Source organism: Opisthocomus hoazin, chromosome 21 (assembly GCF_030867145.1).
Source record: "Opisthocomus hoazin isolate bOpiHoa1 chromosome 21, bOpiHoa1.hap1, whole genome shotgun sequence".
Classification (NCBI taxonomy): Eukaryota; Metazoa; Chordata; class Aves; order Opisthocomiformes; family Opisthocomidae; genus Opisthocomus; species Opisthocomus hoazin.
Window position 1 is genome coordinate 8,655,874 of NC_134434.1, and position 23,973 is coordinate 8,679,846.

At 70.5% G+C, this 23,973-nt stretch overlaps 2 protein-coding genes across 2 annotated transcripts; both read left to right on the forward strand.

Moving 5' to 3' along the window:
* The first annotated feature begins 3,137 nt into the window (after positions 1-3,137).
* TIMP2 (TIMP metallopeptidase inhibitor 2) lies at positions 3,138-13,339 on the forward strand. Its single transcript, XM_075441166.1, has 5 exons — positions 3,138-3,418; positions 10,668-10,768; positions 10,850-10,958; positions 11,273-11,397; positions 11,796-13,339. The coding sequence occupies exons 1-5, from the start codon at positions 3,292-3,294 to the stop codon at positions 11,994-11,996; spliced, it is 663 nt and encodes a 220-aa protein (XP_075297281.1). The 5' UTR covers positions 3,138-3,291; the 3' UTR covers positions 11,997-13,339.
* A 489-nt stretch (positions 13,340-13,828) lies between these two features.
* USP36 (ubiquitin specific peptidase 36) lies at positions 13,829-23,912 on the forward strand. The gene is made up of 20 exons (XM_075441177.1): positions 13,829-13,892; positions 14,181-14,451; positions 14,523-14,744; positions 15,456-15,566; positions 15,886-15,988; positions 16,590-16,657; positions 17,083-17,153; positions 17,550-17,632; positions 17,964-18,072; positions 18,339-18,479; positions 18,785-18,885; positions 19,184-19,322; positions 19,595-20,290; positions 20,952-21,079; positions 21,624-22,127; positions 22,413-22,576; positions 22,983-23,150; positions 23,373-23,488; positions 23,568-23,700; positions 23,771-23,912. Exons 1-19 carry the CDS (start codon positions 13,890-13,892, stop codon positions 23,697-23,699), a joined length of 3,330 nt encoding a protein of 1,109 aa, XP_075297292.1. The 5' UTR covers positions 13,829-13,889; the 3' UTR covers position 23,700; positions 23,771-23,912.
* Positions 23,913-23,973: the final 61 nt, after the last annotated feature.

Sequence of the window (23,973 nt, forward strand, 5' to 3'; positions counted from 1 at the left end):
GTTCCTGACCCTCCGGGGGTCAGGGTGACGCAGGGGGCCGGGGCCACAGCAGGGCGTCACAGCCAGGGCAGGCGAGGGCCATCTGCGATGTCGTAGCCGCGGGGGATTTCGTCAGGCTTTTCCCCCAGACGTTGCTTTTCCTTCCCTTTTCCCCGTCAGCTGGGTGAGGGGAGGACCGGGGGCACGGGTGGCCCTGGGCGCTGTTTTCTGGGGACAGTCTCCTGCAGGAGGGCACGGCGGCCGTGTCCCTCTGCCCTGTCACCAAGGGGGACGCAGCAGTTCCTGCACCGCCGGTAGCACCGGAGCAGCGGCAGCGGGGCCATGCTGGGTGCTGCGTTAGCGGCACAGCGGCTGTGCCTGCGGGGCAGGGAGCCAGATGTGGCCCCAAGCAGCTGCGGGGGCCAGTGGCCGTGGCCGGGCATCATGTGGGGACATCCCTGCGCCTGGCCCTGCGCCGCTCCCGGCCCGCACACCAAGGCGGTGCGGGGTTTGCTGGTCGTGTGTCTTCCCCCAGCCCTGGCTGTGCACGGCTCGGCCGCGGAGGTGCCTCGACGCAGAGCGGTTGGCTCCGGGAGCAGCCGGGAGCTGGAGCCGGTGGGCGGTGTGGCCGTGCCTGCTCCCAGGGCTGCCGTGCTGGCCGTGGGAGGGAGAGCCAGAAACACCAGCTCGGCTTCCCGGGACCAGCAGCAGCTGGGAAATGCTCACAGCAGCCCTGGGCTTTGCTGGCCGCGTAGCCCTCCCCGCGCTCGCCAGCAGTGTTGTGAAATCGCAGCAGCCTGCGGCCCCCCGGGAGGAACTTGCTGAGGTCTCGGGAGCCAAAAGTGCAAAACACGGGCGTCCACAGGCCCCAGGGCCTCCTTCCCACCCCACCCCACCGTCTGCAAGGACTGCGGCTCCGGGCCTGGCCTGCGCTCCCCCGGCTCGCAGGGCAGCGCAGCGTCGCAGCACCCACCGGCGAGGGGCCGCTGCTCGGCTCCGCCGTGCCCCCCCGGCTTGGCAGGGGAGAGCTGCGGGCGCAGGGCAGGCGGGGGACGGGGTGACTGCGGCACCAGGACCCTCTGCAGCCCCTGGTGCCGGAGCAGGTCCAGTGCAGTGCCGGGGCGAGCTCCTGGCAGCGCCGGGTGCCGGCGGGGTGCTGCCGGCGGGACGCTGCGCCTGGTGCGGGTGGGAGCAGGCAGGGGCGCAGCTTGACGAGCCGCTGCCTCGCGGCTCCGGGCTCGAGCCCCCAGCGCACGTTCGGGCTCTCCGGGTGCCTCCCTGCAGCCGGGGGTCCCTGTTGCCCCCCAGCCCCTCAGGCAGCTCTGCCAGCAGGCAGGGCTTCAGGGAGCTGGGCCTGGCTGCTGCGGTGCAGGGGGTCCTGGGGCCCCCCCTCCCCCCCGCGTGTCTGCGCTGCCCTGCTGCGGGGACCGGCCGTGCTGGGGGAGCGAGGGGTCTGTTCCTGCGGCAGCTGGACCCACGGTGCAGAGAGCCGGCAGGGATGGGGGCCCTCCCGAGAGCCGTGGGGGGCTGGCCCTGTCCCCCCTGCCCCTGTTTGCGGTGCCCTCTGTGAGTCACGGGAGCAGCGGGTGGAGGCTGGACGCGAGGTCTCGCTCAGCCCGGCCGGTGGCTCGCGCTGGCCCTGGGCTGCGAGCGGACGCGCTTGTCCCTGCGGGCAGCTCTGCCCTGGGCACGGGCGCGTCCCCAGCACTGCAGGCAGAGCCGGCCGAGGGCCGCAGCTCCCGGCCAAGGGCACCCGGGGCAAGTCCCCAGCCCGTGCTGGGTGCCAGCTGGCCACGGGCCTCTTCGGCCGCCCTGCCTTCGCCTGCGCCTCACTTGGCACAGCCTCTCCCGGCCTCGCTTGCCCTCCTGGCCTGGCCCTGGGGCTGTGCCGGTGGCTGTCTCTGCTGCGTGGCCCCTTCTTGTCCCCTGGGCTCAGCCAAGCGAGGGGCTCTGCGCCCCGCTGGGGAGTGGGGCCTCTCCATTCCGTGCCCCCCTGCACCCCAAGGCCATCTCACTGGCTGCCCTGCCTGCTGGTGCCCTGGCCCTTTTCCTGGCGATCTGGCTGGACCCCGTCTCGCCCCTCCTCGTGCCGGCGGGATATCGGGGCCCTGGCGGCTGCCGGGGTGCGGGGCAGCGCAGGCAGCAGGGCCATCAGCCCCTGCCTTGCCACAAATGGGACCGGGCTGCAGCGTCCCGGGGTCCCAGCAAGCACCCAGCAGCATTGAGGCGCACGTCAGCACCCAGCGCCGTGGGCTCCCGGGCCGGCGGGACTCCTGGCAACTGCCACCGAAGCATCTGCGAACTGCATGCCTCGCGGCGGAGTTGGGGACTGGGAACCCCTTCTCCAGGTTTCATCCAGCATCCCGCAGCATGAGCGCGGTCCTCTCCCGTGGGTTTCCTGCAGGCTTGAGCAGCACTTGGACCAGGCTCGCCTGGCCGCATTTCTGCCATTCCTTCCCACGCCGCAGGGCCGGCAGCTCCGCCGCCGCTCCGGGACGTGAGTAGCTGTGGCTGGGCAGCTCTGCGGCGAGAGGCTGGCGCGGGACCCGGTGGCGTGGCCGCGGTGCTGGCCATCCCCGCCATCGTCTGCCTGCGGTGCCCAGTGCTGCTCGGGAGCCGTGTCCCTGCCCGGAGGCAGAGCTGGGCTCCCTGCCCGCTTCGCCGGGACGAAGGCACCGCCGGCGAGCGGGGCCACACGCGTGCGGCCGGCCGGGCGTGGGCGTACGGCTGCGGTGACGCCCGCAGCGTCCGGACACCCTCCGCGGTGACACAGCCGGGACGAGGACAAGGCGGGGGTCTCTGGGGACGCGCCCCGGTGCGGGCGGCCGCTGGCCGAGGGCGAGAGGCCCGAGCCCCGCGGGGGTGCTGCGGCGGTGCGGGACCCCCGGGCGAGGGGCTGCGGGGTGACCCGGGCTGCGGCGGCCGGGAGTGGAGGAAGCGCTGGGGCACGGACACGACCGCAGCCCCCCCGCAACCCGCGGCCCCGCGCTCCCGTTGTCTCCCCGGGGCGGGGCGGGGGCGGCCGGTGCGGGGGGGGCGGGCCCCGCGCCACGCAGAGGCGGAGCAGCAAATCCCCGGAGCGCGTTAAAAAGCGGGGCCGGGCGGGGGCGGGAGCCGGCCCCTCGGCAGCAGCAGCGGCGGAGCAGCCCGCATCGCCGCCCAGGGCCCGCATCGCCGCGCAGGGCCCGCGGCCGCCCCAGCCCCACTTCCCGGCGGCGGCGGCTCGGCCGGGCCCGGCGGTGGATGCGGCTTTCTCGGGGGGGTCGCTGAGCCTGCAGCCCCCCGCCCCCCCCCCCTGCAGCCCCCCGCAAGATGCCCGCCGCGCTGCCCAGCCTGCTGGCCTGGCTGGCGGTGCTGCTGCTCGGCAGGGCCCGCCCGGCCGACGCCTGCAGCTGCTCGCCCATCCACCCGCAACAGGCCTTCTGCAACGCGGACGTAGGTGAGCGCCCCGCAGCCCCGCATCCCGCGCGCGGCCCGCGCCAACTTCGCGGCGGGGGAAGGGGCGGGAAGTTGGCGGGGAGCGGGCGGAGCCCCCCCGACCCCCGGCACCTGCCCGCAGCCCCGCGCCGGTGCGGGCTCCGCGCCCCGCTCAGCCCCGGGGCCGTGTCGGCGGGAGCGGACGCGCGGCCCGTGGGTCCGTCCGTCCGTGGGTCCGTCCGTCGGTCCGCCCGGCCTGTGTCCGTCCCTCCCCGCGCCCCTCGGCCGCGCCCGGCGTTGCTGGCTGGGCCATGGAGGGGCCGTCGGGGCCGGGCTCCAGGCTGCGCAGCCACGGTGCCCCGGGCCAGCCCGGCCTGCCCGTCCCGGTGGGCCCGCGGGGGGACGTGGCAGCGGGAGAGGCCCGGCCCCGCAGAGCCCCCCGGCCCCGCAGCGCCAGCCCCCGGCCCGGGGCAGGAGCCAGCCCCAAGCCCTGCAGAGCCCGGCCCCGCAGCGCCAGCCCCCAGCCCCTCAGAGCCGGCTGCCCCGGCTCGGTCACCTCCCGTCTGCTCCTTCTTCCCAGGCATTTCCTCTCCCCCGTCCCACTTTGTTCGGCTTGGATGCTGCTGAAAGGGAGGGCTTGGCAGCGCCGGGATCTGGATTCCTCTTTCGATGAATAATGCCCTTATTAAATTTTAACATATTAAACAAACAGGCCAGCCCCAGTTCCCGGTGCTGGGCTTTGCAGGGCTGTTCCCAGGCTCAGCTGGAGCGGTGGCATTCCCAAACACTTAGCCAGCCCCAGCCTCCGGATGGCCCTGCCCCACGCCCCACTCCTGAGCCAGGATGCTCCTGACGGATTCCCAGGCTCCCCTCGCCCCTTCCAGACCCCGCTCTCGTCGCTCCCCCTCTGCGGGGCAACTCCCGCAGCGCCTGGCCGCTGCCCCGCCGCTGCCCGGCCTTGCTGCTCGGCATGGCGAGCCACCGAGCGTGTTGGGGACAGGAAGGTTTCTAGACAAAATGGAGCACTGAATTTTCGGAGCCGCTGCTCAAGCCGGTGCCTCTGGACCGCGGGATCCCCCACGCCCGCTCCGGGAGCGGGGCTGCGGCTTCCCGTCACGCTGCCGTCGGGCTCAGCTTTCCGGGGTACTCGTGACTCACTGCCCGTCCCGGGGTGCTGGCTCAGCCGTGACTCAGCTGCTGAGTCACCGGCTGTCTCGCGGCCCCGGCTGTCTCGGTGGCCGGTGGCAGGGCGCAGCGTGGCCAGGCAGTGCTTGCCGGCGGGTCAGCCTGCCCCGCGGCCCTCGCCAGGTGCTCATCTGTGGGTACCGGAGCCCGTCCTGCCTGGGCAGCCTCCCCCCGCGCTGTGCTGCCCGTAGCCCTGGCGCCTCCCGGCCCGAGTGCCCTGTGCGGCTCCCCTGGATCAGTCCTGTCTTGTGTGACCCCGGGTGGGGACAGTGCTGGGCTCGGGGGAGCAGGGTTCATCCCGGGGCGAGCTCCCCAGCCTTCTCTTCCCACACAACATGGATCCATCTCCTGCAGCCTGTGATCCCTGGCCTGCTTGTTGCTTCTCCTCTGCCCCCGGGTGCTCTCTGGGGCTGGGGGGTTCCTCTCGTTCAGTCCTCAGCAGGGGGGAGCTGGGCGAGCGCAGCGCAGGGTCCTGGCCCTGGCCCCGTGGGGCTGGGACCCCCGCTCTGCAGCGTGGGGCGCGCCTGCCGCGTCCGGCTGTGCCTCCCTGGGCCCCTCTGCCCTCACTCGCACCCCTGCGGCCACCTCCGAGGCTCCGCAGCTCGGAGCGGGACCGGGGCAGCCAGAGCCCAGCGTGTTTCCAGGCGGAGCGGGGCGAGGCGGATGCGGCTCTGCCTCGGGCGTGGGGTGTTGGAGGGGCTGGGGGTAATGGGGGGGCTGGGACTCGTGTCCCCAGAGCTGGTGACTTGGGACAAGTGGCCTGGCCTGCCTGCACGTGCCCCTCCTGGGCAGTGGGCGGTGGGTTTCTGCGGTGGGCGGTGGGTTTCTGCGGGGGCCAAGCGCTGAGGGCTGCCCCGTCGGCCGTTCCTCACCGGGGCCGTGCCCGGGGAAGCAGAGGCCAGGGCTGCTCCCCACCTGCCCGGGGGTTTGCTGTGCGGGGGGAGATGTCGGCTGCCAGGTGGGGACGTGGCTGGGTCGCGGGCTGCAGCAGGACACCGGCTCCAGCTTGGTGTCCCCTGGAGCAGCGTGGGGGTGCACAGGAGGGGGTGATGCTCAGCCCTGCCGGGCACGGCCGGGGCTTTGGCTCCGTGCAGCGGTGACGGCTCCGGGACGGGGCGGCGGGGCGGCAGAGTGGGCCGGTGTGCCGCCTGGGATGGGGGCACCTTGGATGCATCCCCCTAGGATGGGGGCACCTTGGGTGCGGCCCCTGGCAGTGTTGTGCCGATCCCAGTTGTCCCAGTGCTCGGTTCCTCGGGACGGGGTGCAGGGGAGGAATGGCAGGGGCTGAGGTGAGGGTCTGGGGTGAGGGGTGGGAGCCGTCCCTGCGGAGGGCTGCCGGGGCAGCGCAGCTGGCCGGTGGGCCCTGCCGAGCCCCGCTCGGGCTGGGGAGCAGCCGGTCCCCAGTGTGGCCCCGCCAAGCGCCGGTGGTCGGAGCGCTTCCGTGCGGCTGGCGCGAGGGGCCGTGGGCTGACTGCTGGGGCTGCTGCTGATTGGGCCCGGCACGCTCCCGTCAGAGGGCCGCGGTGACGCACGCGGCCATGGCAGCGCGTAACCCGCGCCTCCCGCGCAGCCCGGCGGGCGGGCGAGCGGGGCCTGGTACCCGGGCACTGCGTCCCACCCCCCCATGGGCACTGCCACGCGCCCTGGGAGCCTCCACAGCCTCCGCCGCTTCTCCCCGCGGGGCTCCGCGTCCCTCCGGGCTCCGCATCCGCAGCACCGCCCTGACGCTGCGCCGGGGCGAGGGTGCCCCGCTCGGCAGCCCCCGCGGGCGCCGGGGTGCGGGCAGGCACCGGGGGCTGGTTCCTGCCCGTGTGCCAGGCAGGGCTGGGGCTCAGCCCCTCCCGGGGTGGTTTGCTGACGCTGCCTCCCCGCCGGCCACACGCGGGGCTGGGGTGACCCAGGGGCTGACCCCGCCGCGGGGCTGGGTGCCCGGGCTGGCGGTGCCGGGTGGGCAGCGGGCAGCGCTGGCACTGGCAGCCGGCCCCTTGGCTCAGCCGGCTGCCAGCAGCCCCGGAGAAGGGAGCTTTGTTCCCTGGCCACGCAGCCCGGCCGCGGCCCCCGCGGTCTGTGGGCACCGGCGCTTCCCGGGCGGGTGCTGGTGGGGCTGCGCGGCGGGGTCCAGGCTGGGGTGGCATGGAAGGGGCGGCCATTCGGCGGGTCTCTGGCCAGGAGGGGAGTCCTGCGGCCGAGGGTCCTTGTGCTGCCCCTCTGCCGGGGGGCACAGAGTGGCAGGGGCCTTTCAGCAGCTGCCCTGGGCAGGGTGGGTGATGGCAGGACCACCCCGACCGCAGGGCAGCACCCACGCAACTTCCCCCCTCGGCAGCTCTCACCGCTTCCACACCCCCTTTCTTCCTTCCCCAGGGAGTGCCTGGGGCTGCCGCGTCTCCCCGCAGAGTCCTGCCCGGCTGCCCGCCGGCTGCCTGCAGCAGCTCCTGCCGCGATGGCCGCTGTCCCCGGCAGGAGCCCCGCTCGGCAGCCCGGAACGCGGGTGCAGCCCCCGAGCTGGGGCAGCCACGCGGCGGGGTCAGGGGGGGCAGCATCCCGCCGGCTGGCAAGCCCAGAGACGTCCCGGTGGGTTTGTGGCGCTGGGTGACTCTGTTTGCCCCCCGCGTTGCTCCTGGAGCTGCACCGCAGCCCCAGTCAGTCCCAGTTGGTCCCAGTTGATCGTGTGCCCATCGCCCAGCCCAGGTGGGGAGTGGTGCAGGGACGTGGGGATGGCTCTGCTGCGGGGTGCCCGGTTCTCTTTGGCCCCGGGCAGCCCCAGCTGCTCCGGGTGGGCAGTCACCTCCTCCCACCGCCCCCCCATGGACCCCTGCCCCTCTCCCTGCCCACCCTTGTGCCCCTTCCCGCATCCCACGATAGGCGGTGAGGAGCGGTGCTGGGGATGGGCTGTGGCGAGGTGGGGGGGTGATGGAGAGCCCTTGGAACCGTCCCCGCGTGCCCTGGGGCAGCTGGCACGGGGTCAGCCCCGCTCCCCAGGCCCTGGCTGCGAGCGCAGCCCTGCTCGTGCGGTGGCTTCTGCGCGAAGTTCAAGGCGAACGCTGGCGTCTGTCCCTGCGCAGAGGCAGGGAGCGGCCAGCCGGCAGCCCCGGCCCGCGGGCGAAGCCCCCTGCCCTGCTGGGGCAGTGGGACTGGTCCCAGGGGGCAGAGGGCCACGAGGGGACCCGCTGCCTCGCAGGGGTCTGGGGTCCTCGCTATGGGGTGGCCGTGGCTTGCAGCCCTGGGGACCAGCATGGGGGCTCTCACCGGTGGGGCTCCCACCCTGCCAGGACGGGGTGACCCCGCGATGCGCCTGCTCGCCGTGGCTTGTCCTGCCCGGGGAGGGAACGGTTCCAGCATGGCCATGGTCGCACTCCGTCTCCCAGAGCCAGCGGCGTGCCGTGCCTGCCGTGCGCCCCGGGAGAGCCCCGGCTCAGCTTCATGGGGGCTCTGGGGTCCCACGGCCGGTGGCTGTCCAGGCCAGCAGCAGGAGCGGTGGGTGACGCTGCTGATGGGGGCATTGCCATTGGGGAGGTCCAGCTGCCGGTCTGTGAGCACCCGCGGTTTCCTCCGTCCCTCGGCCCTGCCTCCTCATCCCGGGGATCCCAGCTCCGGGGCTCCCTCGGCGATCCCGGTGGATCACCCTCCTCGCCGCTCCGGTTCCTGGCTGGGGCAGAGCAGCTTGGCCGCGCTGCTGGGGTCTTGGCGGGGAAAGCGCAGCGCAGCCGTCCCCTCCACAAAGCCGCACTGTTCGGAATAAATCCGCCTAGAATTGGGCTGCATTTTTGTCAAGTGATTCATCAGCACGTGAATGGAAAAGGCTGGAGCCCACTGAACCAGTAACCGTTCCCTGCGCCTGGAGCCGCGGGGCCGGAGCTCGGTTGTACCCGAGTGACACCGCAGGCGCGCGGCGCAGCGAAGGGCTGGCACGCGGGAGGACGTGGCACGGCGGGGCTGCAGGCGAGGGGCTGCCTGTGCCCGCGCTGACCCAGGCGTGCTGCTGGCAGCTGAGTGCCCACTGCGACCGGGGCCGGCTGTGCTGGGGGGTCGTCCCCGGGCCCTGCTCGTGCTGCTGGCCGCCCTCCCCTTCCTGGAGTAAACTCGGCTGGCACGTACCGGTACCCACGTGGGGCTGTGCCCCCCTGACCTTCGGCTTAAACAGCCCGTCTGCAGGCACCCCACAGTATTTATAGAGCGTGGTCAGGTTCCCCCTCCTTGCTGTGCCAGGTGAAAGGCAGCGGGTCTGTGCCAGGCAGCCCTCGGCTGCTGCCATCCCAGCACCTTTCGGTAGGGGACACGCGCCGTGTCTCCAGACTGGCTGCTGCCCTGCCCAACGCACGGCTCGCCGGTCCCTGCCCCGTGGCACGCACGTGGAGGGGGCTGGCAGGGCATTGGCGTGCCCCCGAGGGCCGGGGAGCTGGCGTCCCCGTGGGATGCAGAACCCCGGCAGAGCAGGGAGCCCTGCGAGCCCCTGCCCCGCAGCCGGACCCCTCCCGGCTCAGCCCCCGGCTGGGGGTGCTGGGCAGGAGCTGCGGCTCTGGGGCTGCCACTGCTCCCTAAGCCGTCGTGCCCAGCGACAGGACAAGGGACAACGGGCACAAACTGAAGCCGAGGAAGCTCCAGCTGAAGATGAGGAAGAACTTCTTCCCTCTGAGGGTGACGGAGCCCTGGCCCAGGCTGCCCAGGGAGGCTGTGGAGTCTCCTTCTCTGGAGATATTCCAGCCCCGCCTGGACGCGGTGCTGTGCAGCCTGCAGTGGGTGACCCTGCTTGGGCAGGGGGTTGGGCTGGGTGACCCACAGAGGTCCCTGCCAACCCCCACCATGCTGGGATTCTGTCGTCGTCCCTGGGGCCGGCCGGGAGCTTATGTCCCACCGCAGCGGAGGGAGCGGTGGGTCGTGGTGCAGGGACCCAGGCCCCGCACGCTGAGCGGCTGCGACCTGCCAAGCTGCCGTGTCCCGAGCTGGTGAGCAAGGGTGAGCTGGCTGCCCGCTGCCTCCCCGCCACGGCTCGCTGCCACGTGCTGAGCGCTCACGCGCCCGTCACCACGTCCCCAGGCGGTGCTGGCAGCGTGACCGCAGGGACCCTTCTGTGGCAGAGCTGTCCCCGGGCTCCAGGGTGCCACGGCCTCAGCGGTTAGGGGACACCCGACCTTGTCCCTCGGCACGCTGCCCTGCGGCCGTGTGCGGCCGGGCTGGTCCGTGCCTCCGGCTGCAGAGTTGCTACCTCTGCTCGCCGCGCCGTGCCTTCGCCCTGCCCCAGCCCCCAGCGTCCACGCGTTGTTTCTGCGGGCAGCGAGGGCAGGAAGGGACCCCTGCGGTCCCTGGCCCCGGGAGGATGCGGTGGCTGTGCCTGCACGGCGTGGGGCTCCGCGTGGCAGCAGCTGAGCTCTGGCAGGGAGCCGGCAGCCAGAGCATCGCCCGGCAGCATGGGGACCCTGTGCTCCGGCTGTGGGGTGCGAGGGCAGCCTGGCCCTGGGACCCCCGCTCCCGTGGCGTGGGGGTGTGGAGGGGCTGGCGGGGGCCTGGTGGGGCTGGGGACCCCGGCGTGAGCTCCGGCCTCGCTCTGCGCCCAGAGGTGACCCCCAGATGCTCCCTGTGCTCCTCCAGCCCAGCCTGGCCGCACCAACTTTCGGCTGGTTTAATTAATGACAGTGGGACAAATACCGCCGTGCTCCCAGGGTTCAGCTGTCCGGGTGCCATCTGGGTGACCGGCACGAGCCCGGGCAGGGCCAGCCTGCGCCCACGAATCCGGCGGGGCTGGGCAGAGACCGAGCCAGCACTGGCTGAGGGCAGCCGGTCCAGCAGGGCTGGTGGCGGTGGGGCCGGGCGGTCCCGGGGTGACCTTTCCTTATCACCCGCCGTGAGGGTGCTGCTGTGATGCTGCCCGTTGCCATCCCGCCTGTGCCAGAGCCCTGTCCCTTTGGGGACAGTGTGTGACAGCCAGCTCTGCGGGCGGCTGTCTGTCTGTGGTTGGGTTCGCTGCGGGCAGTGTGGGCAGCACCGGCAGCCGGCCCCGCGCCAGCGTGGGAGCCCCTGCGGGATGGGGGGGCTGAGCGGGACCTCCGGTCCCCGGCCACCCTGCTGACCTCGACACCTCTCCGTTGCAGTGATCCGAGCAAAGGCCGTCTCTGCGAAAGAGGTGGATTCGGGGAATGATATATACGGGAACCCGATCAAGCGAATCCAGTATGAAATCAAGCAGATCAAGGTAAGGGGGCACGTCGGGGCAGGAGATGGGGGGACGGGGCAGCCTCCTCGCCAGCCGCTCACTCCCGCTCTTGCTCCCCAGATGTTTAAGGGCCCCGACAAGGACATAGAGTTCATCTACACGGCTCCGTCCACTGCCGTGTGCGGCCGGCTGCTGGACACCGGCGGGAAGAAGGAGTATCTCATCGCAGGTGGGTGCCCGAGAGGGAGGGCTCTCGGGGGACGTCGTGTGCCGCCCGCGATGCCTGTGACGTGTGTGCCCGCTCCCCAGGCACGGGGCTCCCCACCACACCACCAGCCCTTGGTGGACCCCCTGGCTGCATCCTGGCCATGCTCCGCAGCCCGGGCTGTGGCAGGGGCAGTGGGGGACGAGCTGCTCCCCGGGGTTCTCTGGGGACAGCGTGTGGCAGGAGGGGCTGGCTGCAGCGGTCCTGAGCCCCAGCACCCCGAGACAACGTCGGGTGCGGGGGGACCCTCTGAGCGGCGCTGTCTGGCCTCTCCCCAGGGAAGTCAGAGGGCAACGGCAAGATGCACATCACGCTCTGTGACTTGGTCTCCACCTGGGACTCGCTGAGCCCCACGCAGAAGAAGAGCCTCAACCAGCGGTACCAGATGGGCTGCGAGTGCAAGGTGAGCGGCCAGGCTGCCCCCGGGCACGGGCTGTGCCCCCTCCCCGTGCCCTGGGGGCTGCAGCCCCAGGGCAGGCGGGGGCTCCAAGGCAGGATGCTCTTCCCCGTCCTTCAAGGATGAGGCTGTGCAGGGGGCACGGCACGCGGCCGGGGATGCGGGAAGGGCGGCCGAGCCTCCGGCTCTGCGGCTGGGAACCAAGGCCGGCCCTGGGACCCGCACCCAGGGGTTCCCTCAGTGCCTCCGCATCGGGGTCATGTCCCTGCCGAGCCCCGCAGGGATGGGGCAGCCTGGCATCCCTGGTGCAGAGCTGGGCCGCCAGCCCCAGCTGCCCTGGGCTGGCTCCTCGCGCGCCGGCGTTCTGCCGCGGGGTGGTCACTGACGGTCTCTGTCGTGCGCAGATCTCGCGCTGCCTCTCCATCCCCTGCTTCGTCTCCTCCTCGGACGAGTGTCTCTGGACGGACTGGGCGATGGAGAAGAACAATGTGGACGGGCGGCAGGCGAAGCACTACGCTTGCATCAAGAGGAGCGACGGCTCGTGCGCCTGGTACCGCGGCATGGCCCCCCCCAAGCAAGAATTTCTCGACATCGAGGACCCCTAAGCCAAGCGAGCGCATTCCAGTAGCCAGTAGAAAAAAATCCTGCGAGATGTTAGACTGGTCCACGCTGATATCAATTCCTGGAGACAGCATGAAAATCCGCTCGGCCATGGGGGTCCCCAGGCTGCGGCGCCTGCCACGCACGTGCAGCGGGCGGGGACGGGGACCCGCTCTGTCGCCAGCACCCGGCAGCCCGCAGCTGTGCTGGGTGGTCCCGCGGCAGGGCTGAGCGGGGCGCGGGGGGACCCCCTGCCACGGCCGTGGCCCTGTCTGGCCATGCTCAGCCCCACTGCCCCGGCCGCTGTGAAGGAGTTGAGCCCTCGTGCGTGGCGGGAGCTGCCCCGTCTGCGTAGCAGGTCTACCAGTGCCCCCGCCGCGGGGCCGCCGCCCCAGCAGCTCCCGCCAGACAGCCCTCCCCACTGCCGCGTCCCCGGCTGCCCTCCAGCGCCGGGGACCCCGCTGTCCCCCTGCCCACCCGCTGCCCGTCCCTCCCTCTGGGGTGCCGGAGGGGTGCAGCGCTCCATGCCGGGGCTCCAGGGGGCTTGGCCATGTGGCAGAGCCCCCGGCTCTGTGCGGGGGGCTACGGGCCCTTCCCGGGGCCGGGTGGCTCCTGCGCAGATGCCTTGTCCCGAAAAGCTGGAGGGGCATGCCAGCGTGGCTGGGTGACCCCCCCCGCGTGCACCCGGGCGCTGCTGCCCCTCTCTCCGTGGGGGGTTCACCGCCTTCCCCGGCATGGCGGGGGGTCCGTTCCCACTGCAGCCTCCTGCAGCCGCCGCATGGGCTGGGACCACCGGCCTCGGCAGGCGAGTGGGTGGGGGGCTCAGCAGGGAGCTCCCCCCGGCAGCGCGCCCGAGGCCGGAGCTCCAGCGACACGGGTGTGGGGTGTTCGCCATCGCCTTGTGCAGCCGTTGGCTGAGCCGTGCCGCGGCCGTCGGCACCGCTGCGGCATGGCAGCCAGCTGAGCCCCCTCCTCTGCGGCGTGGGGAGCCCCATCCCCCCCGGCGAAGCCCCCTGCGCTGCCTCTGCGCCATTCCCACGCCACCGGCGCGTGCCGTCGTGCCGCAGCTCGGGGAGCGCTGGGAGCAGGCCCCGCAGCCCCGCACCGGGGCGTTTTCATGCTGTGCGTCCCCGTGAGGTTTGAGGTGTCGTGCTGGACCAGTCTGGGCAATTTCAACGTATTGAAGAGAAAAATTAAACAGAGAGAAAAAGTAAAAAAACCCCCCCCAAGCTCTCCTCGGTCCCACACACGGCTCCTGTCCGCTTACTGTATGGTTATCGCCTATGTGCCGTTTGCCTCTGCCTGCTGGTAGTCTGCCTTCAGTTAATACTGCCACTGTTTGCCACCGGCTGTGGGTCCCTGTGCCGTTTGTCTCCGTCAGGCGCGGGGCTGCCCCGGCGGGGGACGGGGGCCGCACCGGGAGCTCCGGGCGGGGGCAAAGGGGGGTGGCAGGGGCCGCTCCGGGCATGGGGCTGCTCCGGGAGCACCGGGCGGGGGGCGGCGGGGGCTGCGGGGCGGCGGTCGCCCTCCTCCGGCCGGGCCGGCGGAACGCGGAGGCGGGCGGCGGGGGGAGGAGGGGCCGCGGCGTTACGCTCCGCCCCCCTCGGCGGCGTGGGGCGTGGCCGGGGGTGGAGCGGGGCGGGGCCTGGGCGTGGCCGGGGCCTGCGCACGATGAGCGCGCCACAGTCCCCGCCGGACCCGCCTCGCCAGGCCCCACCCTCTCGCCGTCGCAGCCAGCGCGCAAGCGCGGTACCGTCCCCGTGCGCGCGGGGCGGCGGAGCGTGGCGGGGGCGGGGCAGGGGGCAGGGCCGGGGGCGGTGCTGGCGGGCGGCGCGGAAGGGCCTGGCGGCGGCGCCGCTGTGAGGCGGCCGCACGTGCGCGCGGTGGCGGGGACCCGGATGGTGAGTGCGGCCCGGCCGCGGGGCCCGGCGGGACCGGGCGGGACGGGGTCCTCGCGGCCTCCGCGCTGTCTGTGGGGCGGGCGCGGCGGAGCGCGGGCACCGGGCGGGCCGCACGTGGCGGCGGCGCTCAAGGTCGGGGGCGCGGTGCCGGTAGCGGCGGGCCGGGCCCCGCTGAGGCCTGCGGCGGTGCTAGGCCGCGGCCCATTTCCCCGGCAGCGCGCGACCCCGCACCGGGAGCGGGGCGGCAGGGCCCGGCGCCCCCGCCCGACCGGCCCCGTTCCCCCGCAGCCCGGGCCGGCGGGCCCCGCCATGCCGATCGTGGAGAAGCTGAAGGAGGCGCTGAGGCCGGGGCGGCGGGAGGCGGGCGCGGACGCGGAGCTGGCCCGGCTGCTGGCCGCCTCGGCGCGGAGGGTCCTGCTGCAGAAGATCGAGTTCGAGCCCGCCAGCCGCGGCGTCTCCCGGCCGCTGGAGCTGCTGCGCGGGAAGTACGTGCTGCTCAACCCCCGGGCCGAGCCCGCTGCGCCCCGCCGGCCCCGGGACGGGCCCCCCGCCAAGCAGGGTAGGTGGCCGGGGCATGGGGGGGCTGTGCTCCGCACCCCGCGGCCCCGCTGACCGACGCTCTCCCCGCAGGCAGCGGCCGTGCCCCAGGTGGGCCGGGGGACGGGGTCCCTGCGCCCCAGAAGGTGCTGTTCCCCGCCGAGCGCCTCTCCATGAAGTGGGAGCGGATCTACCGGGTGGGCGCCGGGCTGCACAACCTGGGCAACACCTGCTTCCTCAACGCCACGGTGCAGTGCCTCACCTACACCCCGCCGCTCGCCAGCTACCTGCTCTCCCGCGAGCACGGCCGCAGCTGTGAGTGGGGGGCCCGGGTGGCGGGCAGGAGGAGCGCCCGCCTGCCCTGCTCCCACTGCTGCCCAGGGCTCTGGCGAGGGGTGGGTGGGGGTCGGCTGCGCCCTCTCGGCTCCCTCCTGTCCATCCCTGCTTCCGGAGGCTGTTCCGGCGCGCAGCTCCCTTTTCCTGGCTGCAGTAGTGTTCCCCGTCTGTGTGTCGGGGAGGCTTTGTCTCTGCTGGGCAGAGCCGGACTGCCAGCGGGGTCTGCTGGCTTCCCGGGGGGCTGAGCTGGGGGTCCTAAGCAGCCCCTGCCCGTGGGGCTGAGTGAGGGCAGGGCACGAGGCTGCCTGCAGGCAGCACGCGTTTCTGGGTGACCTGGAAAGGGAGCTGGGTGGGCACTGCTCCGAGCGGCGACTGCGGGGAGCACGCGGGATGCGCAGCCCTGTCCGTAGGGCTCCGGCGGGATTGGCCCCTGTGGGCTCCTCCAGTTCCTGTGACCGCTTTGCCAGGCGCGTGGGTGCTGTCTCGTCGGGGGGGTGCAGTGGCTCGCGCTGTGGGGTGGGCTGGTCCCCCTGTCCCCGGGGTGCCCCTGAGCTGTAACGTACTACCGAGCTCGTAGGGAAAACCGAACGCGGCTGAGCTGTGTGGGACCAGAGATGCCCCGTCCCCTGTACTGCTTCCGTTCCTCCTGCGTCTTTCCCCAGCATCCTGTCTTCTCCTTTCCTGTTCCAGGTCAGCAAGGAGGCTTTTGCATGATGTGCGTTATGCAGAACCACATGATCCAGGCTTTTGCCAACAGCGGCAACGTAATAAAGCCAGTGTCCTTCATCCGAGACCTCAAGAGTAAGGATGGCTGCCCTCCTCTCCCCTCCCGTAGCTGTGCAGGAGAGCGGTGACTAATGCAGGAGCAGGGCCTTGGAGCTCGGGGCAGGTCGTGGCAGATGGCTCTCCTGAGATGACTCACTGAGCCTGCCGGGGTTGGGGACTTCAGGGGCTGCGTGGGGCTTCCCCAGTGGCCGGCGTGAGTCCGACACCTGGCTTGGGCTGGGGGGGCTCAAACCCTGGCGTCCCTGCCCCGAGGGAAGGAGGCAGGCAGGGAGGGAGGGCCTGCATCTGTTGCAGCACCAGCACGTGCTGAGACTGATTCCTCCCTCTCCTGCAGAGATTGCCCGGCACATCCGCTTCGGCAGCCAGGAGGATGCGCACGAGTTCCTGCGTTACACCATCGACGCCATGCAGAGGGCCTGCCTCAGTGGCTGTACCAAGTACGTGGGGCCTCTGAGGGCCCGTTGCTGCTCTTCTCCGTCCCCTCGTTGGTCCCCTGTGCCTGCGGACGGGGGCTGTGGGGTAAATGTGTCCCCCAGTTCAGACTTGTAGAGGGAGGTACTGGCTCCAGGGGCCTCGGGTGGATGGCCCAACTCCCTGCCCGTCTGTGTCACCGCTCTGGGCTGCTGTCTGCCTACTCCCTTCTGACTCCTCCAGCCCAGCATAACTGTGGTCCTGTCCCCAGCTCTTGAGGCTGCTCTGGGTTTGGATCCTGTCCCAGCTGCCAGGCAATCCAGATGTGCTGGCTAGATCAGCCCCAGCTCTGTGGCTGTGGGGGAGCAGCTTCCCCTGGGCCCTCCGTCCCGGGAAGCCTGCGTTGCCCCACTCTGAGCTCTGGCCAGGAGTCTCTGCTCCTTCTAGAGCAAGGTGTGCATCGGAGCCTGGTGCCGCCCCTCGAGCTCTGGCACTGGGAGAGCAGGCTGGCAGAGGCTGTGTCTCCCCCCTGCTCCCCGTGCCCTGCAGCCCGTTGGGAGGCTGTCCCGGGGACGCAGGGTGGCCGCTGCGGAGCGGCGGTGTGAGATCCGCTGCTGCTGTCTCTAGGTTGGATCGCCAGACCCAGGCCACGACGCTGGTTCACCAGATCTTTGGCGGTTACCTGCGGTCCCGTGGTGAGTGCTGGTGGCCCGGTCCTGGGCCTGTGACTCAGGGCTGCTGTTTCCCTGAGAGCCTGACGGTAAAAATCTTTCGGGAGAATGGTGAAGCATGTGTGAGTTGCCCGGAGCGGCAGCTGGTCAGTCTTGTGGTACCTGTGAGTTGTGACCCCTGTAGTGAGGATGGAAAAAGCTGTTGGCTGAGGGTCCCCAGCTCGCTGCCACCAGCAAAGGAACCTGTGTTGGCAGCTGTCTAGTGACACTTGCTGTCCCAGCATGTAGTGGAATCGCCAGCCTTCCTCCTTGCCAGGCTGTGAATCCTGGTGCTCGCATCCCGGAGCCCAGACCCGGGGAGGGGGAATACGGCAGCTGCCTGCGCTGCGCGGGGTGGAGGTGGGTGCGGGTGTTGTGCCAGGGTGTGCTCATTGCTCTTCCGTTTGCAGTGAAGTGCTCGGTGTGCAAGAATGTCTCGGACACCTATGACCCTTACCTGGACCTGGCACTGGAGATCAAGGTACTGCAGCAGGGCTGGGCCGGGGAGGAGCTCTGCTCTCGCCGGGCGTGTTCCTGCGCCGTTACTGTCTGAAGGCTCCTTAACCTGCCAGTGTCAGGGCACGGTGCAGGCAGGAGGGACGCAGCCCCTGTTGTTGTGCTGCCTTCTCTGCCTGGCTGAGCAGTGCTGGTTGCCTGAGTGTGGGCCACGACTCCTCTGTCGAGGCTCCGGGGTGCTGGGGGGGCGTGTGGTCGTCCCTCGCGGCGTGTGGCCGGTGCCTGGCCGGTGGCAGGCTCACGGCATTGGTGTGGTTTGTGGCCCTGTGCTCACGCTCTGTGTTGTCTCTCGGGGCCAGCGTCTCGGCAGCTGCCGCACGGACAGGCCGCTCGTGCCCTGACCTCTCCTCTGTCCTTGCAGCATGCCGCGGACATAGTGCGGGCGCTGGAGCTGTTTGTGAGGCCAGATGTGCTGGGGGGGGAGGACGCCTACATGTGTGCCAAGTGAGTGTGCGGGCTGTGGGCGGGAAGGGGCCTGCGCGTGTGCTGGTGGGAAGCAGGTGGGAAGCCTGCTGCGGTGCGGGAGGGGTTCTCTACCTGCTCCACGGCTGAACTGTGAGGCACGTGGCCACGGAAACCTGCGATGAAGCCTGCTGCTCCTCAGCTCCCTCTCCTCCTGAGGAGGACCTGGGGCAGCCGACGTGGCCGTGAGCAGGTGCCCTGGAGCGGACCCTGGTGTCAGCAGGGTCATTTCCGTGGCGTTTGCGGCTTGGCCAGGGCTGGCACTCGTCTGGGTGGTGGAACAGCTTGAACAGCTTGAGCTCTTCCTGTGCAGATGCAAGAAGAAAGTGTCGGCCAGCAAACGCTTCACCATCCACCGGGCCTCCAACGTCCTCACTCTCTCGCTGAAGCGCTTTGACTTCGGTGGAGGCAAAATCACAAAGGTGAGTGCTCGGCAATCCAGAGCTGGGGCTGTCTCCTGGCCCGAGGCCTCGCTGCCCAGAGCAGAGCGGGAGGTGGTCCTGCGCGCAGTGTGAGCTCTGCCACGGTCCTGCAGCCCTTCCCCAGCTGTGTGGTGGGAGTCTGGCTCATCCTGGCATCTTCCTCACCGTGACCTTGAGAGATGGGACTCATAGGACAGCTGAGCTGCTCTGGCTCTAGCAAGAAAGCCATCTGCTGTGCAGGGTGCTGAGACATCCTCTCTCCGCAGGACGTGGGGTACCCCGAGTTCCTGAACATCCGCCCTTACATGTCTCAGAACAACGGGGATGCTGTCCTGTACGGGCTCTACGCGGTGCTGGTGCACTCTGGGTACAGCTGCCACGCCGGGCACTACTACTGCTACGTGAAGGTGAGCCCGGGCGCTCCCTTGGCACCCCTCTGGGCCAGGGGCTGCTGGTGCTCGGGGGGTCCCTGTAGGGTGCAGGGAAGGGGGTGCTCAGCAGGTGTGAGTGGTGTGGAGCACTGGATGAGGGGTACAGGCTGTGCTCTGCTGCAGGAAGTGTGGAGGTCTGCTCCTGCAGAGTCCCCTTGCCTGCCCTGGGCCGCCTGTGGGTTCTGGGGACAGGAGCTCTGCCAATGGGCGCTGCTCCTGCTGCTCTTCAGGCCTGGAGAGTCCCCGGACACAGCCTAAGCCCATTCTCTCTTCTTCCACAGGCCAGCAACGGGCAGTGGTATCAAATGAATGATGACCTGGTCCGCTCAAGCAACATCAAAGTGGTCCTCAACCAACAGGCCTACCTTCTGTTCTACCTGAGGTGAGAGCACCTGTGTCTGCCGGCCCCTCTGCCCCTGCTCTCGGCCCTTGGGACAGGGCTGGCAGCACGTGCCCGGGTGTGGGAAGGAGCTCGGCCCACGTAGCCCTTGTGCCCGTGCATCAGCTCGGAGGAAAGTGGCAGGGAGAGGCCCAGCCCCTTGCCATGGTTTTGCTGTAGATCAAGGGTGCCTCACCTCCTCGGAGCTTCTGGCCCCTGTTTCTTGTGTGCGTTTCTGAGGAGAGCGTTCCCATCGCTCAAACCCTCGCAGCTAACGCATGCGCTTCTCTGCCTTCACCAGAATCCCCGGCCCCAGGAAGAGCTCGGAGGGGCCCATCGCCAAAGCTGCCTCCAGCCTGCCTGGCCGTGCTGGCAGTGTCTCTGGTCAGGTCAAGAATGCTGTGACCAACGGGCCCCTGTCTTCACCGCTCATGGGCCGGGTGAGTCCCGAAGGCTGCTCTCTGCCCGTGCTCCCAGGAGCTGGGAGCTGTGGCCGCTCCGTCTGCGCTGCGAGGGCGGGTGGGCTGCAGCTCCGCAGGGAGGCCGGGGCTCCGTTCCGAACGGGCAGGCGTGCAGGAGGGAGGGCGGTTTGCGGGGGGGATCCTGCTGAGCCAGGGTTCCTGTGTGGGCCTGGTGAGGGACAGGGAGGGCTGTCTCCCTGTGCGTCCTCGGCTCCTTGAATTCTCTCCTCGCTGAACCTCTCTTTGTCTAGAGACCAGACGCGCTGCCGGGGAAGACGCTGCCAGGGCCGGAGGAGGTTGGAGTCCCCGTGGCCCGTAGCATGTTTGGGACCGGGCCGAAGCTGCCAAATGGAACCGCTCCACCAAAGCTGCCTGCTGGGTCCCCGTCACCCAAACTGCCCCTCAAAGCCACCCCCACGGCCACAGCGCTGCCTGATGACACAGCCCGGAGGCCCAAGAAGCAGCTCTCCTGCTCGCAACTGCCTCCCACACCCAGAGCAGTTCAGGGCTTCTGCGACACCAGCAACGCAAGTGGGGCCAAAGCGGAGCTGCCCCGGCAGAGCTCCTGGGAGAGCAAGCAGCTGCCTAGCTCACCCAAGCTGCTGCTGGAGCCCAGACCCAGCCAGGAGCCCCGGGGCAGCGGGGAGAACGCCGGGACCCTGACGAGGGACTCCTGCGGCAGCAGTGCTGCCAGCCCGGCGCATGGCGTGGTGGGGAAGTTGGCCAAAGCATCCCAGAAGGCCAAGAGCGGAACCGGCAGCCTCTGCACCTCTCAGGAAATGGATGGTGGCACGGACCTCCCTGCTGGCCCCAGCGCCGAGCCGGCTGCCGCCGAAGACTCTAAGCCGGCGAAACTGAAATCCTCCCTGCTGGCCAGCGCCGGGCTGGAGCCGAGCAGCACCACGTCCCCGCCACCGGCCAAGAAGCTGGCGCTCTCTGCCAAAAAGGTGAGTGCCCGGAGACTTCAGCCCGGAGACTTCAGATGCCCGGAGACTTCAGCCGGCGCCTTGCGCCTTCTGAGCTGGTGCTTGTGCTGGGGGCAAGCGCAGAGCGAGTGCTGGGTGTCTTGCGAAGCCAAGGGTGGGCAGGGAGAGCCCCTCAGCCCCAGGGCTGCAGCAGTTGCTCTGCCCTCCCTCTGGGTCGGGGTGCGGGGCCAGGCCCCTGCTGTCGTTTGCATCCCTGCGTGGTGCAGGGCAAGGGGCTCCGGCCGCCTTACCAGGACGGAGGGGTGGTGGTGCCCATCCCTGCGGCGCGGCGGCCTCGCCAGCCGTCTCGGGGCAGCGTGTCCCCTGGGGCGAGGGAGAGCGGGTGACGTGCCCCCTCCCTGACAGCAGCGTGGGACTGGCCCTCTGGGCACCGCCGTGCAGCCGGGGCTCGGGACGGTGCGCCGGGGTTTCTGTTCTTTAAATTTCCTTCCTGCCTTTTTTCCTTTGTTCTTCTAACTGAAAACACTTCTGATTCTTCTTCTACCACCCCTCACTTCCCTCCCCCCATCTGTGTCTGTTCCCCTCCCTTTTCTCTGGGCTCCCCTTTTTATTTTCTCCTCTTGGCTCATGGAAACCTCTTTTCCTTAGACCACCAAGTTTTTATTTATGTCAATAACTGCAGGGCAGCACCCCGCGGAAGGCGAGCGGAAGTGACCGCCACGCACAACCTCACCCACAATTTGCTGACCGCACGTACCCCATGAACACCACCCACCCCGACTCCTCTCCCCGGCCTGTCGGCAAGTCGAGGTGAGCAGTGCCTGGCGCTCCCAGGCTCCTGCCCGGCAGCAAGGCCAGCGGCAGCCTTGGGGCCCTCCATGAGGCAGCTCTCCGGCATCGCAGCCGGCTCTCCTGTTCTCCTGGGCTGGCAGGGCTTGCTCTGGATCCTAGAAGCGGGGCAGTTTCCCTGACTGTCGGCACAGGGTAGGAGGGAGCTTTGCGGGCTCTGCCCACATACTAGCGTCCCGTGGGATCAGGAGGCACCAGCCTGGTCTAGATCTTGCCCCGGATCTCCCTTGTAACCTTCCCCATCGGCATGCGCCGCAGCAGCCCGCGCTCTTCCCTAATCCCCGGTGGGACAGCGTGTGCCCGGCACGTTGCTGACACGGGGCGGGTGCAGGATCACTGTGCGCTCACAGCTGCTGCTCCCAGAGCAGGGTCTGATGCCGATTTCATGGCTGAGGCGGCAGCAGTTGGGTGCTGTGTTTGTGCACCTCGGGGTGGGGAGGAAGAGAGGGGCTCCTGCTCCTGACCTGGCTTTCAGATCACGTCAGCCTCTTTTCCTGTCCTTCAGGCTGTCCTCATCTGCTCCCAAACTGCCAAATCCCGAAAAGCCTGCCTTCAGCTTCACCCTCGACTTGGCCCCTCAGTCCCCAGCCTGCCCCCTGACCAACGGTTCCACTGCCCACCCTTCGCCCCACCTTCCTCCCTGCAGCAGGGAGAGGCGGCCCAGCCAGGTCACCCCTGGCTCCTCTAAAAAGAAGCGGCGAAAGCAGCATCGTGGAGCAGACAGCAGCCTTCGTGCTCCAGCTGCAAAGGGCAAGGATGAAGTCTCCAGCCCCCCTCGGAAGAAGAAGAATCTGGCTCAGGAGGGCTCGGTGTCCCTCGCAGGGAAGGGTCCCAGCGGTGGCCAGGAGGGGCTGGGCTGTCAGGACCTGGAGAGCTGGCCCAAGCAGCAAGTGTCAGACCCCAGCACTCACCTGGACACAGAGCCCGTCTTCCCCCTCAAGAAGAAGAAGAAAAAGAGAAGGTTGGAGGAGACAGAAGAGCGCAGCTCTGGGGCACTGTCCTCGGGCAGGTGAGGGGCTAGGGTCACATGAGAGCCCTGCGCACCTCGGTTCTGCCTGATGTTGGGCTCCCCAGGCTGCGGCCGGATGCCTCTCCTCTTTCTGCGGGTGCGATGAGCCTTGCCATGGAGCCAGCTGAAGCGCCGGCTTGCTGGGGGTGGTTTCGCTCCTCCCCGCGTGCCACGCTGGGGTGTGGGTGTCCCTTTGTGCCATTGCCCTGTGGGGAGCTCAGACGCTCCCCGCTCTGCTCTGCTCTGCTCTGGCTAGAGCCAGCTGACCCCTGCTGCCTTCCCCAGCTCCAGGAGGGCTGAGCTGGAGCCCTGGAGGGCAAAGCAGCAGCGGAGCATGGAGGCTGGGGCTGGGGAGAGCGAGCACCGCAAGCGCAAGCGGAGGGAGAGCCTCAGCCCAGCCGAGGAGCCGCTGGCTGTCAACGGTGTCCACGACGCAGCCGGCACCCCAGGTATGACCCTGTGCCTCCAGCTGCTCTGTTGCCCACACAGCCCCTCCACGCTGGAGTGCGGTCCCCAGTGCGTGCTGGCCCCCACGGCTGCCCGGTGGTCCCGTCCTCCTGCCCTGTGTCCTTGGCTGGCCTGCCTGCAGGCCTGCGCCCCGCCGCTGCCGGAGGGCTGTGCGGCTGTACCCTGGGTGAGGGTGTGCTCCCCTCCAGCCTGCGCCGACAGGCTCCGCGAGGGGTGAAGGTTTGCCCACGGCCCCTCCCTGCCCAGGACAGGCCCCAGTGTGCCCAAATGCCCTGCGCCATCAGGACCTTGTTAGTCCCACGGTGTCTCCTGGGGGGAGGTCTGCCTTGGAGATGGAGCGACACGGGAGCTGCCTCTGCCTTCCCCTCACCCCGCCTGTTCCTGCAGCGGCAGCGTGGGCCTGGGACAGCCAGGCTGGAGAGGGGCACAGGCGCTGCCCGGCTGCCCCGAGCCCTGAGCCCAGCCGTGGGGCTGGCACAGCGCGCGGGAGCCAGGAGTCCAGCGTGGTGGAGGAGCTGCTCAGGAACTCCTTGGACAAGGCTTATGGCAAAGAAGGTAATGTCCACTGGCCTGGGCGGGTGAAGGGCCATGCAGCCCCCCTGCCCGGAGGCCTGGAGCTCCCCCAGCCCAGGCAGCTGCCGGGGCTCCCGGGGCTGGGCAGATGTGCCTGGCCGAGGGGCTGTTGGGGGTCCCCCAGCGTGGGGTGCTGGGCTGAGACGCAGGGTGGGCGCAGCGGAGCCCAGTGCCGTGCTCCCTGCTCACCGTGCTGCCCCCCAGTCTTGACATGGGCGGGAGAGGCCTCGGCCGTCAGCCAGGACGCCATTCGGGATGCAGTGTGGGCCCGCAGCAGGACCGTCATCGACGAGTGGGACGAGGAGTTCGACAGAGGGAAGGTGGGTGCCGGCCGCGTCCTGGGGCGGGGGGCAGCAGCCCCTGCGCTCTGACCCCAGGAGCCTTCCTGCCCCTGCGCAGGTGAAGAAGCCGAGGAAGCCGAAGCGGGAGCACAAGAGGCACTTCAATCCCTTCCAGCAGCTGCAGAGCAAGCGCAACTTCTGGTCGGTGACGCATCCCGCCAAGGTGGCCAGCCTGAGCCACCGGCTCTGAGGTGAGCGCCGGGGCCGGGGGGGGCCGGGGGGCCGCCCGCGGGCTGCTAACGCCGCTCCCTTCCCCCCCAGGTGGAGATCCGCGGAGCCGGCCCGGGCCCAGCAGCGGGGGGGACCCCTGGGCAGTGCCTGCAGCTGCGGAGAGGGACGGCGGCCCTGCGGGGAGCGTGCGTGCGGCTGCGGGGCCGGGCTCGGGGCTGCCCCCCGTCCCCCCCCCCCCCCGGCGCAGTGAAGCCGTTGGCCGCGGGCGGGCCCCGCGCGGGGGGGGGCGGGGT

Excerpts from the sequence above, each read along its gene's own strand:
- TIMP2 (XM_075441166.1), top strand. The coding sequence starts at position 3,292 with ATGCCCGCCGCGCTGCCCAGCCTGCTGGCCTGGCTGGCGGTGCTGCTG. Across the intron at positions 10,959-11,272 it reads GAAGGAGTATCTCATCGCAG|GGAAGTCAGAGGGCAACGGC; the intron begins GTGGGTGCCCGA and ends GCCTCTCCCCAG. Across the intron at positions 11,398-11,795 it reads AGATGGGCTGCGAGTGCAAG|ATCTCGCGCTGCCTCTCCAT; the intron begins GTGAGCGGCCAG and ends TGTCGTGCGCAG.
- USP36 (XM_075441177.1), top strand. Across the intron at positions 17,154-17,549 it reads ACCTGGCACTGGAGATCAAG|CATGCCGCGGACATAGTGCG; the intron begins GTACTGCAGCAG and ends CTGTCCTTGCAG. Across the intron at positions 18,886-19,183 it reads TACCTTCTGTTCTACCTGAG|AATCCCCGGCCCCAGGAAGA; the intron begins GTGAGAGCACCT and ends TGCCTTCACCAG.